This window comes from Caretta caretta, chromosome 1, assembly GCF_965140235.1.
Source record: "Caretta caretta isolate rCarCar2 chromosome 1, rCarCar1.hap1, whole genome shotgun sequence".
Classification (NCBI taxonomy): Eukaryota; Metazoa; Chordata; order Testudines; family Cheloniidae; genus Caretta; species Caretta caretta.
The window spans coordinates 229109598-229128613 of NC_134206.1; the positions used below are offsets into that span (position 1 = coordinate 229109598).

The 19016-nt window shown below is 43.7% G+C and overlaps 2 protein-coding genes across 2 annotated transcripts in view; one reads left to right on the forward strand and one right to left on the reverse strand.

Annotated features, from left to right (window-relative positions):
• Positions 1-19016, reverse strand: part of ARHGAP8 (Rho GTPase activating protein 8) — a 127872-nt gene that overhangs the window by 60982 nt on the left and 47874 nt on the right. The gene's annotated exons all lie outside the window — the stretch shown is intronic.
• On the forward strand, positions 4294-6377 carry LOC125624431 (uncharacterized). Its single transcript, XM_048825120.2, has 2 exons — positions 4294-5230; positions 5819-6377. The coding sequence occupies exons 1-2, from the start codon at positions 4648-4650 to the stop codon at positions 6358-6360; spliced, it is 1125 nt and encodes a 374-aa protein (XP_048681077.2). The 5' UTR covers positions 4294-4647; the 3' UTR covers positions 6361-6377.

Consider the following 19016-nt stretch of genomic DNA (forward strand, 5'->3'; position numbering starts at 1 on the left):
TAACCAATTTATTTGAGCATGAGCTTTCGTGAGCTACAGCTCACTTCATCGGATGCATACCGTGGAAACTGCAGCAGACTTTATATACATACAGAGATCATTGTAGGGAGAGTGGTCACTTTGGATGAGCTATTACCAGCAGGAGAGTGAGTTTGTGTGTGTGTTTTTTTGGAGGGGGGTGAGGGGATGAGAGAACCTGGATTTGTGCAGGAAATGGCCCACCTTGATTATCATGCACATTGTGTAGAGAGTTGTCACTTTGGATGGGCTATTACCAGCAGGAGAGTGAGTTTGTGTGGGGGGGGGTGGAGGGTGAGAAAACCTGGATTTGTGCTGGAAATGGCCCAACTTGATGATCACTTTAGATAAGCTATTACCAGCAGGACAGTGGGGTGGGAGGAGGTATTGTTTTATGATCTCTGTATGTATATAAAGTCTGCTGCAGTTTCCACGGTATGCATCCGATGAAGTGAGCTGTAGCTCACGAAAGCTCATGCTCAAATAAATTGGTTAGTCTCTAAGGTGCCACAAGTACTCCTTTTCTTTTTGCGAATACAGACTAACATGGCTGTTACTCTGAAACCTACATTAAGAAACTGAATATAGGTAAATCTCACCCTCAGAGATGTTCCAATAAGCTTCTTTCACAGACTAGACGCCTTCTTAGTCTGGGCCCAATCCTGTCTCCGGTACAGTTCTTGTTAGTCCCAGCTCAGGAGGTAACTAGGGGATTTCTCATGACTGCAGCCCCCTCTGTTCTGTTCCACCCCCTTTTATAGCTTTGGCAGAAGGCGGGAATCCTTTGTCTCTCTCTGGATTCCCACCCTTCCTTCTAAACGGAAAAGCACCAGGTTTAAGATGGATTCCAGTACCAGGTGACATGATCACATGTCACTGTAAGACCTCATTCTCCATTCTTTCAGGGTTGGCCTGCGCATACCCAGGAAGGTTTGCGAATAAACAGAGCCATTTACAACCAATTGTCCTAGTTAATGGGAGCCATCAAGATTTCAAGCCATTATTAACGGCTCACACTTTGCATAGTTACAATAGGACTTTAGAGTAATACTTCGTCTTTCTAGCTTCAGATAAAATAATGATACATACATGCAAATAGGATGAACACACGCAGTAGATTATAAGCTTTGTAATGATACCTTACAAGAGACCTTTTGCATGAAGCATATTCCAGTTACATTATATTCACACTCATTAGCATATTTCCATAAAACATATGGAGTGCAATGTCACACACACCTCTTGGAGGGGGACACTAACATGCCAGCTGATGCTGCTCAGACCTGTTGCCACAGCTGCAGATTCCCCCCAAACCAGCGCTTCTGGAGCAGGGCCACAAGTGCAGACCATGAGACTGGATCATCATGTGGACCTGGGGTGAACAGCAGGGGCTCCAGAACTTTCACATGAAAAAGCAGGTATTCCTGAGGGGGTTGTGAACAACATGCTCTAACCCTCTCCAGTGCCACAACACACACAAGGATCAATGTGGTGGTCCAGAAGCAGGTCACCATACCCATCTGGAAGCTGGCTACCCCAGACGAGTACAGGTCTGTTGCGAACCAGTTTGGAGTTGGCAAGTCAACTGTGGGGGTTGTTGCAGTGAAGGTTCATGAGGTGATCAGAACTGGGATGTGCACAAAGGTGGTGGGCATTAAAAGTGTGCCCGAAATAACTGCTGACTTTGAGAGGACCTGCTTTCCAAACTGCACTAGGGCTATCAGTGGGACTCATGTGCCCGTAGTTAGCCCTCTGTAAGGAGCTCAAGTACGTAAACCGCAAAAGACACTACTCCATCATTATGCAGGCCCTGGTCAACCACAGAGGCAGATCACCAGCCACAATGGATGAAAACTTGTGGTAAAAATTAACAAGATGCTGATTTAGCATGGAGATGCACCCTAAGCCCATGCACAGACATGGCTAACTGCCAGCCATTGGGACACCTAACACAGACAGGCAGCCACCCTCCTCTGTAATTTGGACTCAGATTTCAGCTACCCTTGGACCAAATACAGACCCTGATTTTGTTTGGACTCATCACAGACATTTTTTTTTTTTTGACTCAGTGTACAGGCAGTCTGGGACAGTGCAAGTGTGTCTGATTTATAAGGTACTATACCTTGAGGGAGCATCTTGTAATCCCCATATTCCTCATCTGTATATAATTGTGATATTGCATATAAAGCGTGCCATGTGAGGTATCAGGGAAAAGGTTATGTTCAGTTGAAAGTCACTGTTCTATCTGAATATCTATATCTTTAGTGCGTATGAAGTTATGAGATTGTGTTGTAGGTTGTCACTAAAACACGCTGTAAATTGGGGAATCAGTCACATATTAGCTCTCAAGAGACAACAGCAAGGAAAGTAACCAACACCTGTGTGGGGTGTCAAACAACCATCAACAGCCATTGTCTAGCAAGGGAGCTACAATTCAATGACTCACCTGCATAAGGCTACACCAGGTGAATTGCTCAACCTTGCCTGGGGACTCAGCAATGCCCCCCAGACACGTCTGGACTTGTGTTCTCCAAGCACATGGACTAAAACAGAACACAGGGACCCCATGCTTGGTCTTTCTCCTTCCCCCACCTATGCTGCAAACAACAAAGACACTCAGAAGACTGAAGACTCCAACAGAGGGGACTGGCCCAGGTTTATGGGACAAACCCGTATACTAAAGACTGCAGTGGGGTGAGAAAAACTGCTTAATCTAGATGTTGCCCAGTCTAATAGGGCTGAAAGTTTAGACTGCATGCTTATATTTTATTTTGGTAACTAACTCTGACTTTTTGCCTGTCACTTATAATCACACAAAATCTAACTTTTGTAGTCAATAAATTTGTTTTACTGTTTATCTTTACCAATGAGTGTGCCTGAAGTGTGTGGTAAATCTGCTCCGATTTCCAAAGGCTGGTGTATATCCACTTTCCATTGATGAAGTGATGAACCAATTAATAAATTTGCACTGCTCATTTTGAGCACTGCAAGATGGTATATTCCTGAGGTACGAGGCTGGGAGGTGGGGGGATTTGGCTGGTGCCTTTCTCTGTGTGATTCATGAGTGGCTCTGGGAACATTTATGCAATCTAGCTCCACATGCTGTTGTGCTGAGTGATAACAGTGCCTGGAGGGGTTTTCTGCTTGTCTCTAGCAAAGCAATGTGAGACACAGCCCAGGCTGGAGAGTTAAGGGGGCACAAAGTCCCACAGTCCCTGGCTGCACCTCAGGATCCCATCACAGGTATGTAAAGCCTTGTCTACACTACACAGTTTTGTCGACAAAACAGCAGAAGTATACACACTGATATTTGCCTACACTGAAATGCTCTTCCTGCCGATGTAACTCCCCTGCTATGCTGACATAATAAAACCACCTCAACAAGAGGCATAGGGCTTATGCTGGTGTAGTTAGGGCAATGCTCAGGCACTTCCTCTGTTACTGGTTCTGCTGTGGACTGCTCCACAGGGCTGTCTCCAAACAGTAACTGGGTGTGAATTTTTGGGATGGAACGGCTGAGAAACACAGGCTGGGGGTTTGTGGGAGAGTGCTGGCAGACTCTCCAGACCCATATCTGGCAACCCAAACTTGAGCTGCATCTACAGTGCAAAATCCTTGGACTGGGACCCGCATCACAGTCGAGCTAGGCCTTGGACCCAGACCTCTGGCTGAGTCTATAGGCCCAAATCCTGAGATCTTTCAGGCCTGATTGATGTGTGTGTGGATGGTAGGTGTCAGACCTGCATCAGAGTCCAGGTTTACCATAAGAGTCAGATTCTTAAGATGCAGATAGGCACCTAGTGGGGGACTTTCAAAAGGGAGTTAGGTGCCTAGGTGCTACCTGCATATTTAGGTACCTAAATATGCCTTTAAAAATGTGGCCCTTAGTCTCTCTGTGCCTCAGTTCCCCATCTGTAAAATGAAGGTAATAGCACAGCCCTATCTCACAAGGGGGTTGGAAGGATAAATATAATAAAGCCTGTGAGATGCTCAGATACTGTGGTAATAGGGGGCTATATAGCTACAATGGGAAGACAGGTTTCAAAGTAACAGCCGTGTTAGTCTGTATTTGCAAAAAGAAAAGGAGTACTTGTGGCACCTTAGAGACTAACCAATTTATTTGAGCATAAGCTTTCGTGAGCTACAGCTCACATTTCTCTTAAATTGATTGGGATGCTCTGCATTATTTTAATGGGCCTAATTCACATATGACCCTGCCTAAACTCAAGCTTCAAAGTAAATTAAACTTAGGTACTGCTCCTATTCCCACTGAGCCCTGGTCTACACTAGGACTTTAGGTCGAATTTAGCAGCGTTAAATCGATTTAAACCTGCACCCGTCCACACAATGAAGCCCTTTATTTCGACTTAAAGGGCTCTTAAAATCGATTTCCTTACTCCACCCCTGACAAGTGGATTAGCGCTTAAATCGACGTTGCCGGCTCGAATTTGGGGTACTGTGGACACAATTCGATGGTATTGGCCTCCGGGAGCTATCCCAGAGTGCTCCATTCTGACCGCTCTGGACAGCGCTCTCAACTCAGATGCACTGCCCAGGTAGACAGGAAAAGAACCGCGAACTTTTGAATCTCATTTCCTGTTTGGCCAGCGTGGCAAGCTGCAGGTGACCATGCAGAGCTCATCAGCACAGGTGACCATGATGGAGTCCCAGAATCGCAAAAGAGCTCCAGCATGGACCGAACGGGAGGTACGGGATCTGATCGCTGTTTGGGGAGAGGAATCCGTGCTATCAGAACTCCGTTCCAGTTTTCGAAATGCCAAAACCTTTGTCAAAATCTCCCAGGGCATGAAGGACAGAGGCCATAACAGGGACCTGAAGCAGTGCCGCGTGAAACTGAAGGAGCTGAGGCAAGCCTACCAGAAAACCAGAGAGGCGAACAGCCGCTCTGGGTCAGAGCCCCAAACATGCCGCTTCTATGATGAGCTGCATGCCATTTTAGGGGGTTCAGCCACCACTACCCCAGCCGTGTTGTTTGACTCCTTCAATGGAGATGGAGGCAATACGGAAGTAGGTTTTGGGGACGAAGAAGATGATGATGATGAGGAGGTTGTAGATAGCTCACAGCAAGCAAGTGGAGAAACCGGTTTTCCCGACAGCCAGGAACTGTTTCTCACCCTAGACCTGGAGCCAGTACCCCCCGAACCCACCCAAGGCTGCCTCCTGGACCCAGCAGGCGGAGAAGGGACCTCTGGTGAGTGTACCTTTTAAAATGCTATACATGGTTTAAAAGCAAGCATGTGAAAGGATTACTTTGCCCTGGCATTTGCGCTTCTCCTAGATGTAGTCCTAAAGCCTTTGCAAAAGGTTTCTGGGGAGGGCAGCCTTATTTCGTCCTTCATGGTAGGACACTTCACCACTCCAGGCCAGTAACACGTACTCGGGAATCACTGTAGAACAAAGCATTGCAGTGTATGTTTGCTGGCATTCAACCAAAATCCGTTCTTTATCTCTCTGTGTTATCCTCAGGAGAGTGAGATATCATTCATGGTCACCTGGTTGAAATAGAGTGCTTTTCTTCAGGGGACACTCAGAGGAGCCCATTCCTGCTGGGCTGTTTGCCTGTGGCTAAACAGAAATGTTCCCCGCTGTTAGCCACAGGGAGGGGAGAAGGTTGAGGGGGTAGCCACGTGGTGGGGGGAGGCAAAATGCGACCTTGTAACGAAAGCACATGTGCTATGTATGTAATGTTAACAGCAAGGTTTACCCTGAAAGAGTGTAGCCACTGTTTTATAAAATGTGTCTTTTTAAATACCGCTGTCCCTTTTTTTTTCTCCACCAGCTGCATGTGTTTCAATGATCACAGGATCTTCTCCTTCCCAGAGGTTAGTGAAGCTTAGAAAGAAAAAAAAACGCACTCGCGATGAAATGTTCTCCGAGCTCATGCTGTCCTCCCACACTGACAGAGCACAGACGAATGCATGGAGGCAAATAATGTCAGAGTGCAGGAAAGCACAAAATGACCGGGAGGAGAGGTGGAGGGCTGAAGAGAGTAAGTGGCGGGCTGAAGAGAGTAAGTGGCGGGCTGAAGACAGGGCTGAAGCTCAAATGTGGTGGCAGCGTGATGAGAGGAGGCAGGATTCAATGCTGAGGCTGCTGCAGGACCAAACCAGTATGCTCCAGTGTATGGTTGAGCTGCAGCAAAGGCAGCTGGAGCACAGACTGCCACTGCTGCCCCTCTGTAACCAACCGCCCTCCTCCCCAAGTTCCATAGTCTCCACACCCAGACGCCCAAGAACGCGGTGGGGGGGCCTCCGGCCAACCAGCCACTCCACCACAGAGGATTGCCCAAAAAAAAGAAGGCTGTCATTCAATAAATTTTAAAGTTGTAAACTTTTAAAGTGCTGTGCTTAAAGTGCTGTGTGGCATTTTCCTTCCCTCCTCCACCACCCCTCCTGGGCTACCTTGGTAGTCATCCCCCTATTTGTGTGATGAATGAATAACGAATGCATGACTGTGAAGCAGAAATGACTTTATTGCCTCTGCAAGCAATGATTAAAGGGAGGAGGGGAGGGTGGTTAGCTTACAGGGAAGTAGAGTGAACCAAGGGGCGGGGGGTTTCATCAAGGAGAAACAAACAGAACTTTCACACCGTAGCCTGGCCAGTCATGAAACTGGTTTTCAAAGCTTCTCTGATGCGTACCGCGCCCTCCTGTGCTCTTCTAACAGCCCTGGTGTCTGGCTGCGCGTAACCAGCAGCTAGGCGATTTGCCTCAACCTCCCACTCCGCCATAAACGTCTCCCCCTTACTCTCACAGATATTGTGGAGCACACAGCAAGCAGTAATAACAGTGGGAATATTGGTTTCGCTGAGGTCTAAGCGAGTCAGTAAACTGCGCCAGCGCGCCTTTAAACGTCCAAATGCACATTCTACCACCATTCTGCACTTGCTCAGCCTGTAGTTGAACAGCTCCTGACTACTGTCCAGGCTGCCTGTGTACGGCTTCATGAGCCATGGCATTAAGGGGTAGGCTGGGTCCCCAAGGATACATATAGGCATTTCAACATCCCCAACAGTTATTTTCTGGTCTGGGAATAAAGTCCCTTCCTGCAGCTTTTGAAACAGACCAGAGTTCCTGAAGATGCGAGCATCATGCACCTTTCCCGGCCATCCCACGTTGATGTTGGTGAAACGTCCCTTGTGATCCACCAGAGCTTGCAGCACTATCGAAAAGTACCCCTTGCGGTTTATGTACTCGGCAGCTTGGTGCTCCGGTGCCAAGATAGGGATATGGGTTCCATCTATAGCCCCACCACAGTTAGGGAATCCCATTGCAGCAAAGCCATCCACTATGACCTGCACATTTCCCAGGGTCACTACCCTTGATATCAGCAGATCTTTGATTGCGTGGGCTACTTGCATCACAGCAGCCCCCACAGTAGATTTGCCCACTCCAAATTGATTCCCAACTGACCGGTAGCTGTCTGGCGTTGCAAGCTTCCACAGGGCTATCGCCACTCGCTTCTCAACTGTGAGGGCTGCTCTCATCTTGGTATTCATGCGCTTCAGGGCAGGGGAAAGCAAGTCACAAAGTTCCATGAAAGTGCGCCTACGCATGCGAAAGTTTCGCAGCCACTGGGAATCGTCCCAGACCTGCAACACTATGCGGTCCCACCAGTCTGTGCTTGTTTCCCGAGCCCAGAATCGGCGTTCCACAGCATGAACCTGCCCCATTAGCACCATGATGCATGCATTGTCAGGGCCCATGCTTTCAGAGAAATCTGTGTCCATGTCCTGATCACTCACGGGACCGCGCTGACGTCGCCTCCTTGCCCGGTATCGCGTTGCCATGTTCTGGTGCTGCATATACTGCTGGATAATGCGTGTGGTGGTTAATGTGCTCCTAATTGCCAAAGTGAGCTGAGCGGCCTCCATGCTTGCCTTGGTATGGCGTCCGCACAGAAAAAAGGCGCGGAACGATTGTCTGCCGTTGCTCTGACGGAGGGAGGGGCGACTGACGACACGGCTTACAGGGTTGGCTTCAGGGAGCTAAAATCAACAAAGGGTGTGCCTGTACATCAAGGAGTATTTCAGGCAGGACTGCACGGAGGGTTCCAATAAGAAATGGTGCACCTAAGTTATCGTTGTTATTGGAACAAGGAGGTTACCCTGGCCTCTGATTGATACATGGCTAGATTTACCTCGCTGCACCTTCTCTGTGAGTGACTGCAGTGTGACCTAGAGGAATGAGTCCCCTAGACAGGGGAGGAGGCAAATGAGTACAAAACAAATCTGGTCTATTTCTTGTTTTGACCCACTCCATCTATCTTTTACATCTTTGGCTGGCAGCAGACGGTGCAGAAGGACTGCATGCCATCCACATCTCATGGCTGCTCGGCAGAAGATGGTACAGTACGACTGCTAGCCATCCCCATCTCTTGCCTGCATGGCAGAAGATGGTGCAATATGACTGCTAGCAATCCTCATCTCTTGCCTGCCTGGCAGAAGATGGTACAGTACGACTGCTAGCAGTCCGTATCGCCTGCCCGCTCACCATAAGACGGTTCAATTGGACTGACTGCAGGACTAAAGAGAATGACCTGGTCAAGTCACTCCAAATTTAGTCCCTGCGCCCATGTCTGCCCAGGCGCTCCCAGCCGACGTGGCCAGGAGCACCTCGGACACGACGAGGACGACTACCAATCGTATTGCACCGTCTGCTGCCGGAAGGCAATGGGTTGCTGCTACTGTGCAGCAAAGCCGTACCGTGTCTGCCAGCACCCAGGAGACATAGGGTGACGGTTACCTGAGCGGGCTCCATGCTTGCCATGGTATGGCGTCTGCACAGGTAACTCAGGAAAAAAGGCGCGAAATGATTGTCTGCCCTTGCTTTCACGGGGGGAGGGAGGGAACGGGGGGCTGACGATATGTACCCAGAACCACCCGCGACAATGTTTTAGCCCCATCAGGCATTGGGATCTCAACCCAGAATTCCAATGGGCAGCGGAGACTGCGGGAACTGTGGGATAGCTACCCACAGTGCAACGCTCCGGAAGTCGACGCTTGCCTCGGTACTGTGGAAGCGCTCCGCCGAGTTAATGCACTTAATGCACTTAGAGCATTTTCTGTGGGGACACACACACTCGAATATATAAAACCGATTTCTAAAAAACCGACTTCTATAAATTCGACCTAATTTCGTAGTGTAGACATACCCTGAAGTCTCAAGAAAGTTTGGCTTTGATGTCATGGGAGCAGAATAAATAAATGGTATTCTTCATTACCAGTTTCTTGCAAACAATCATCTGATAAATGGTTGGTAATGAGCAAGCCAAAGAAAAGGAAGAAAGAGTGAAGGGAAGGAAACAGGGGTGAAATTGGTAAACAAAATGAATTAGTAAATAAATACTTAAATCTTCTGAAAAGCTAGGACTATATAGCTTAAGACTAGTTCTTGGGCTGTTCTAACTTGTGCAACTGATGCTGGTCCAGAGCAGAAGCACTAAGCTAATGATCTTAGCAACACAGCCATACAAATTTTACATGGATAAATAATGTCGACAGTCTAGTAGGTACTAACACACTTTCAATCAACATAAGACAAGCAATTCCTTTTGTACTGAATGGTTTTGTATTGTTAAAAGAAACCCATCCTGTATTTCTTTTGTCCAATACATGGACATTTTCATAATCTACTTATGTTTGGATTTGTCTGTATATATTCTACCGTACCTCAGAGACCCGCTGCAGAAGAGTATCTTGTTTCAAAGCCTTCCCATTATGTTGGGGGAGGGGAAATAAATATTTAATGGAATTTTCATGTAAAAAAAATCCTGTTTAAAATACTAAATAGAATATTCACGTACTACTTCAGAGAGAATAAGACAATGAACAATTGGTGCATGCACTCAGGTAATCAGTAGTCTGTTTATAAAACAGGTCACTATTTTATTTCCTGGGGGGACTTGTTAAGTACCTTTCATCTGAAATGCTCAGAGCACTTACAAAGGCATTCAAATCTGACAAATGAGCATTAAAATGAATGATAAACAAACATGAAATTACAAACGTTACCGAAAGACTTTTCTTCCCTAAATCCTGACACTATTTGACCTATTTGTTCATGTCTGACAGATATGTTACTATATAGCATTCATATAATACAGGTATATAAGACAGACATGATATTGTATTAGCAGAAGTAGGTGCACTATGAGGGGTTTCTACACCTTCCTTTGGGCATCCAGTCTTAGCTACCGTTGGAAACAGGTAGAACAGTTTCTTTGTCAGAAAAAATCACCTCCATAAACAACAGAAATCTATGCCTGGTTTCCAGTTAAGGTAATAAGGTCTCTTCTTGTTACTTTTGAACTCCTGCCTGCATTGGATCACCTGCACTAAAGGCTAGAATATCCACCACCTACCTCTTATACAGAGTTTATAACCCATAGCTTTACAAAGGAAGTAGGTACTATTCTCCCAGTTTTACTGATGGGAAAACTAAGGTGAAATGACTTGCCCAGAGTTACCTAGCAGGCCTGTAGCAAAGCAGAGACTCCTTCTCTCATGAGCCCCAAACCATGAGCCCTGGTCCACCACCCACACTGCTCATCGGTAGAAGGCACAGTTACTTTACAATCAGAAAAGATGACTGGGACTCATGACTCTTGGATTCTATTCCCAGCTCTGCCCTGATTTACTGTGTGATCTTGAGTATATTACCCATTCTGTGTGTCCGTTTCTCCATTTGCATTCAGGGTATAATAATAATAATACCAACTTCACAGGAATGTTGAGACACAGAAAAACTGTTTTTTTTCATACAAGTCTAACTTGTTAATAAAATTTTGAAGAAAACCACCATCATTTAAAAATTAATGGCTGACCAAAACAAAACTGGAGCTCCACTGGTATGACTGAGACTGCTGGCCAGATGTTCTGTGTGAGAACCTTGCAGCTTGGAATTCACTACCCCATTCAGTCTGAACTATCTTGACTCAGATGACCTCACGTCCCGTGCCTCCTCCCCTCCCCCCCCACATTTGAAAACTGGGGTTTGGAGCTCCAGGGAATTGTAACTGTAAAAGTTCAAGGAGGAGTGGGGTTTGTGATAGGTTATCTTAAATTTCTGTTTTTAGGATGTATTTTTATAGTGTGTCAAGGGCACCTAGAGCATACAGATAGGCCTTTATTTTACCATGTATAGAATTTAAAATACATAAATAAAGTAAAAGTTACGCCATGGTGGCCTCATTTTCCTGCTAAATTGACAAGAAGTAAATTAGAAGAGAAGGATGCTCATTCTGTATGGAAATCAATGCAAAAAGAAGTGCAATCTGAACAATATTCCTTGATGTATCAATATATTTTGAAGTGTTTCAGGTCAGTGTGTTTTTGTTTTAACTTAACTTATTTTTCTTTATTTCATGGACTGATGGCATCCAGGAATTTCAGATGAAAATGGATAACCTGCTCAACCTTCTTTGAAAAATGGTGCTTCTTGCATCTGTTGCCATTCCCCTGTCCAGATGAGTATATTCAAGTAAAACCACTTCTGACCATCTTTCCTCCCATTTCAGAGTTACAACTTCTAAATACCCCAAAAAGAAACCAGAAGAACTGGGAACGAAAGGGTGGAAAAAGCCCCATTGAGATGCAAGAGGTTTGGCCTTAGCACTAGATTCCATCTAACACTGGGGAAGAGGTCTGCAATGAGAACACTCATCTCAAGAAGAGGAAGGGGGTCAGAGAGCAAAGGAGTACCATTTCTCAAAGAGGAGGCCCATGTGTTCTAGTTTCTGGAGACCATTTGTATTCACCGAAGAAATATGAGTCATGCAGGTGGGCCTGTGCCACAAAGTTTGAATCCCGAGCTTCTCAAAGTACGGTGCAGTTCAGATCTGAGGCCCTATTTTAGGCCTGTATCCTGTTAATATTAAGTTCATCACACTGCAAATATATATAGATATGGTTACACACACACACACAAACACCAATTTAAAGTTAAGTTTAATTTCTAGTGCTTTTTCCCATTGGTTTGAACTAAGGATGAGTTTCTAACCGTCTTGATTTCTCTTGCTTCCTACTGGTTAGCATGAAACTGCCAGATGATAGCTAGAAATAGCCAGATGTAGGAAGGCTAAAAACTCAAGTTCTTTCTTAAATAATTGTTTTGTTTCTATGTTCATTTTCAGTACGTTTACCTGCCTATAAAAAGTTTGAAAGGAAAATCACCACATAAATTACTTGGAGATTTTCAGATGAAAAGGTGCTATGTAAATGCAAAGATTGTTATTATTTTGGGGTCCAATATTGAAGTCCTTAAGGAGCCCAAACACTGCAATTAACTCTGCATGGGCAGAGCCCTACTCTCCTGCAGAATTCCATTAATTTCAATGGGGCTCTGTGCAGGGGCAGGGATCTGACTGCATGGAGTCAGTTGCAGAATAAGGAGCAGATTTTCAAAGGTATTTATGTGCTTAAAGATGCAGCTATATGCCAAATGGGATTTTCAAAAGTGTCTAAACAGGTTAGGCACTAAACGCCCATTGAAACTAAACACCTAACCTGCTTTCAAACTTTTGAAAATCCCACTTGGGGATATGTGCATCTTTAGGTGCCTAAATACCTTTGTCAATCTGGCCCATAGTTCTCACTCAGATATAAGTCTCTGAAGTCATTAAGCCAAATTGCGCTCTCAACCACTTCAGGGATTGAAATTGATTTCCTCTCTTGAGGCATGTGAGGATATTAAGTGCTTCCCTTGGATCAACCACTCAGGATCATGCACCTAAAGCAAAGAGTGTGTAAAGGAAGAGACCTCAGCAGATTATTGGCTGTGACAGCATCAGGTCTATCAGCTGGAGCAGACTGTGTTGAGCCAGTTCTCCTAATACTATGAAACCAAAATGTTCCTGAGCATTATGTGCTGACAGAAAATGCTTCCCCATGGAGAAGGAGAGTATAATGTGTACAGTCCAGATTAAGATTTGTGCAAATTAAAATATAAGATCACAGGAAAACCTCTGGGATTTTCTGTCCATGTTTCAAATCTATGCTGAGCACCTGCAATAGGTGCACATTCCACAGCACTTTCTATCCTCAGTACAAGTTTTAATTAAAAACCAACCAACCAACCAACCCACCAACCAACAGATGCAGGGAAGGACAGGTAGGAAAATTAATGGTTTTACTTTTTAATTAAGATCATGGATGGCATTGCAATTGCAAACTGCATGTTGCAGATTAAAGGTATTTTATAATGCATGTAGCTCATCCCAATCTGAAAATAAACTCTTGGGACTCCTGTAAAGTCAAGCACTATTTTTGAGGATTTTTTGTATTGGTTAAGCAATATAAAATACTATCATCATTTTATGATGTTTTCTACAATGTCAGTTACAGCTACAGGGCCTGCTTCTGCTCCTGCTAGAGTCAATGGGAATTGTGTGACTGACTTCAACGGGAGCAGAAATGGGGCCCAAATCTAGGAAGGTAGCCATAGCAGCAATAGAAGTTTCCCATATTTTTATTAATTTCAAATAATTTAAGCCTAGTGATAATGGTACCAGTTTGTACCAAATGGTATCAGGATGGTACCAAACCGTACCATAGAATTTCTATCTACAGAAATTCCGTTCTTGAACAATAAAAGTACAGCAATAGCAATTTACTACTGACCACATGGCCAGGATGGCGACAGTGATTGTGAAATGCTTAGGGAGATGAGGGAGGCTACAAAATCAGGAAGCCTAAAAATCATGGAGGATTTCAATTATCCCCATATTGACTGGGTACAAGTTACCTCAAGACGGGATGTAGAGATAAACTTTTTGGATGTTATTAATGGCAGTTTCTTGGAGCAGCTAGTCCTGGAACCCACAAGGGGAAAGGCAATTCTTTATTTAGTCCTAAGTGGAGCACAGGATCTGATCCAATCAGTGAATTTATCTGAACCACTCAGTAATAGTGCCCATAATGTACTTAAATTTAACATCCTTGTTGCGGGGAAAATACCAAAGAAATCCACCACGGTAGCATTTAACTTCAAATAGGGGAACTACACAAAAATGAGGAAGCTAATTAAATGGGAATTAAAAGGTACAGTAACAAGAGTGCCTGCAAGCTGCATGGAAGCTATTTAAAAATACCATAATAGACGCTCAGGCTAATGTATTCCCGCCTAGAACAACAACAAAAACAGTAAGTCCACCAAAAAATGCCACCATCGCTAAACAACAGAGTAAAAGAGGCGGTTAGAATCAAAACGACATCATTTACAAACTGTAAGTCAAATCCTACTGAGGAAAATAGAAAGGAGCAGAAACTCTGGCAGGTCAAATATAAAAGTGTAACTAGGCAGGCCAAACATTTTTTTAAAGAGCAACTAGCAAAAGACACTAAAACTAACAGCGATTTTTTTCAAGTACATCTCAAGCAGGAAGGGTGCCAAACAATCAGTGGGGCCAGAGGATGATCGAGATGTTACAGGAGCACTCAAGGAACGCAAGGTTGTTGCGGAGAAGCGAAGCGCTGCATAAGTTTTCACTGCAGAGGATGGAAGGGAAATTCCCACACCTGAGCCATTCTTTTTAGGTGACAAATCTGAGGAACTGTCCCAGATGAGGTGTCAATAGAGGAGGTTTTGGAACAAATTGATAAATTAAACAGAAATAAGATACTGGGCCCAAATGGTATTCACCCAAGAGTTCTGACGGAACTCAAATATAAAATTACAGATCTACCCTATATCTACAGTGGTATGTAACTTATCGCTTAAATCAGCCTCTGTACCAAATGACTGGATGTGATGCCAAATTTAAAAAAAAACCACACACTCCAGAGGCTATCCTGGCAATTACAGGCTGGTAAACCTAACTTCAGTACCAGACAAACTGGTTGAAACTATAGTAAAGAACAGAATTATCAGACACATAGATGAACATAATGTTGGGGAAGAGTCAACATAGCTTTTGGAAAGGGAAATCATGCCTCACCAATATATTAGAATTATCTGAACATGTCAATAAGCATGTGGACAGTTGATATAGTGTACCTGAACTTTCAGATAACATTTGATAATGTCCCATACCAAAGGCTCTTAAGCAAAGTAAGCAGTCCTGGCATAAGTGGGGAGGTCATCTCATGGATTAGTAACTGGTTAAAAGATAGGAAACAAAGGATAGGAATAAATGGTCGGTTTTCACAATGGAGAGAAGTAAATAGCAGGGTGCCCTAAGGATATGTAGTGGGACCCGTGCTGTTCAACATATTCATCTGGGAAAAGGGATAAACAATGAGGTGGCAAAGTTTGCAGATGATACAAAATTACTCCAGATAATTAAGTCCAAAGCAGGCTGCGAAAAGTTACAAGAGATCTCACAAAACTAGGTGACTGGGCAACAAAATGGCAGATGAAGTTCAATGATGAAAAATGAAAAGTAATGCATATTGGAAAACATAATTCCAACTGTTCACACAAAATGGTGGGGTCTAAATTAGCCGTTACCACTCAAGAAAGAGATTTTGAAGTCATTGTGGATAGTTCTCTGAAAACATGTGCTCAGTGTGCAGCGGCAGTCAAAAAAGATAACAGAATGTTAGGAATCGTATGCCACACCTTGAATACTGTGTGCAGTTCTGGTTGCCCCATCTCAAAAAAGATATATTAGAAATTGAAAAGGTATAGAGAAGGGCAACAAAAATGATTAATGGTATGGAACAGCTTCTGAAAGAGGAGAGATTAAAAGGGGACTGTCCTGCTTGGAAAAGAGAAACCTATGGGGGGAAATATATGATAGAAATCTATAAAATCATGAATGGTATGAAGAAAGAGAATAAGGAAGTGTTATTTCTTCACATAACACAAGAACCAGGAGTAACCCAAAGAAATGAATAGGCAGCAGGTTTAAAACGACCATAATGAAGTACTTCTTCACACCACACACAGCCTATGGAACTCATAGCCAGGGGATGCGTGAAGGCCAATACTATAACTGGGTTAAAAAAAGTAGATATGTTTATGGAAAATAGATCCATCAGTGGCTATTATCCAAGACGATCAGGGATGCAACCCCATGCTCTAGTGTTCCTAAACCTCTGCCGACTGCTGGGACTGGATGACAGGGGATGGGTCATTCGATAATTTCCCTTTACTGTTCACCCCTCTGAAGCATCTGGCACCAGTCACTGTCAGAACACAGGATGCTGGGTTAGATGGACCATTGGTCTGACTCAGTATGGACATGCTTATGTTTTTATGTAATGGGACTAATCCTTGTTTGTGTCAGGGATGGTGTGGATGGTTGTTCTAAGCTACCTTTCTGCTTTTAGCTGAAACTTGGTTAGTTGAGGTCAAAAAGGGTCTCCAGGATAACCTAGAGCAGCCTAAACTTTATCTTTTGTCCACCAAGCTTAGCAAATGGCAAACCACGTAACATGTGAATCAAGAGCCAAAATATGACATTCCCCCCTAGCTACAGCACTATGAGCTGAGATCTTCAAAGCTTCTTAGAAGATTTCAAATGATCCATTTCCATTAATTTGAATGGAGTTGGAAGTGAGTCTGAATCCCTTAGGCAACTCTGAAAATTCCAGCCAAGAGCACTAGAAATGAAATTCTCCCCTTTGCAGAGAGCCAGCACAAGGTCTTTGCTCCACAGAAGTCCCCTGTGAGCCCTATGGAATCTTTAGATGAAGAAAGAATGTAAAAGAAAATTACAGAGACGCTTGGCCAACAATTTTAAGGATGTTGTTTTCACTTAAATTGTTTACTCCTTAGGAAACCGTAATGCTTTTTAACGTGCACCAAAATTGCCATGGATGTTCTAAACCTTTTATTTTTTTGGCATAATTAATTAAGCAGCAGGAGCAAATTGTTTATTATTTAGGACACATATTTGATCCACTCAGTGAGCACTGAGACGGACATGGATTTGAAGATTCCATAGTTATTTCACAGTTATAAAAAATGGTAGTGTTTTCATTTCACAAGTCCTTTCTCTGACTGTGTTCGCTATTCTGAATTCCAGTCATGCTCTTCATTTATTTGGAAACCAGTTCTTTGTGAAAAGACTACACCTGGAATCATGGCTTTAGCTTGATTCAGGAAAGCACCTAAGCACATGCTCAAGTGATTTCCTATATAAGGACAGATTAAAGTGCATGCTTAGGTGATTTCCTGGATCTGGGCCTTATGTTTGTTCTTTTCACCAATCACATTTAATATATTTTCCATATAGTTTTCTGAAACATCTTGTTCTTTCAGTCAGACAAAAGCAGAAGGCACCACTAGCTTTCTGATGTAATTAATTGTTTGTTTAGTTTCATCTGGTTCCATTCTTGAAGTTGAAATAGCAGAGTGAGCCAAACCCATCCCAGATTTAATTCTGAAGTCAGTGGAGTTATACCTGGAATAAATTTGGACCTCCGTGTTACAGAGATGCTCTGGTATTGCATTGAGGGTTACCACCAGTTTTAGAGATACAAAGTCAATATTTTGCTGTTTCACAAATAGCTTCCAAGAAAATGTGGATTAAATAGAGCAAAGAAATACAAGGCTGGTTCAATGGAACATGTATACCTTGTGCCTATATTCTTCAAGTGTGAGGTTTTGCACCTTCCTCTGAAACAATTAATGAACTACTGGTGGAAAAACAGCGTCAGACTTACTGGAGTGGCTCACAACCAAGTGTGGAAACCTCATGGCAGACTGTCAAAAAGCAGGGCAGACACCCCAAAATGATGGTATGTTCTGTAACAAATGTGAACTAGATCGCTGTAGCAATTTTACCATGGAGTCACAGGCAGTCCCCTTGGGCTCTGCAGTCTACCTTGCCACCTGGCAAGCTGGACTTAGTGATAAATGGTAACTTACAGCAAAAATCACAGAATATTCAGGTTGCTTCCATTTCTAGAGACTAGTTGCTTACCCCGATCTCACACCACAGATAACCCTATAGCCAATGCTGTAATAAACTAACTAAAAGTTTATTGACTAGGAAAAAGAAATGACAGCTATTTACTGGTGAAAGCAAGCAAGCACATATACACAAATGAGTTCTGCCTGTGATGACTCGTGACAGAGATACAGTAATCTGTGAGCATTGAATGTCTTTTTAGGACTTAATCTTTTTAGGACCCTGGGGACCTCACTTTACTGTTTCTTGACTCCAGCCCTTGTGAGAGTGCAAGAAAGCTATTTTTATTTCCCTCTTCCAGCATTCAGACAGATGAGACAAAGCCTTCTGCACGTATTTCTCCATGAGTAGATGGGGAAATCAACAAAGATTTTGTCCTACAATGGACCACTTAATTTTTGATACTCCTTCTGGATGGGTGGGGGGAAGTCTCTCTTCCCATCTGAGTTCACAAGTTCAAAGGAGGCATTTTTACAATTCTAAAACAAACATATTTTACCTTATAGCATGGAATACAGACATTACAAATAAGATTAATGCATGCATCAGTTTAAAAGCATTTCATAGAATCTAAACACATCCTTTCTTGTATAGGCTATGTGAATGTTGTATTTTTTGTTTTTCGATTAAAATGACTGGAAAAGAGAAATTTATAGAGGAGACATTATTATAACAATCATTTTAAGTGGAAAAGGGGTAGGAGCTAGTGAACATGCACATTTAAAACCAAGACCAACTCAACTCAAGTTACCAGCTATAGCCTAACAGCTAACAGGACAAAAGCACATATCTAAGTATTAAGACAGCAGATATCAGAAATTCTTCTAGAAACACACAAAATCAGCACACATGCAAAAATACTGCACAAGGTCATGCAAGAAATAATTAGAGGCCATACTATGAGAGGATAATGGAACATAAAAACGGCTATACTGGGTCAGGCCAATGGTTCATCTAGCCCAGTATCCTGTCTTCTGACAGTGGCCAGTGCCAGACACTTCAGAGGGAATGAACAGAACAGGGCAATTATCAAGTGATCCAGCCCCTGTCATCCAATCTCAGCTTCTGGCAGTCAGAGGAAAATAAGGGAAAGAGCTTCATGTATTATGTAGCTTTTACAT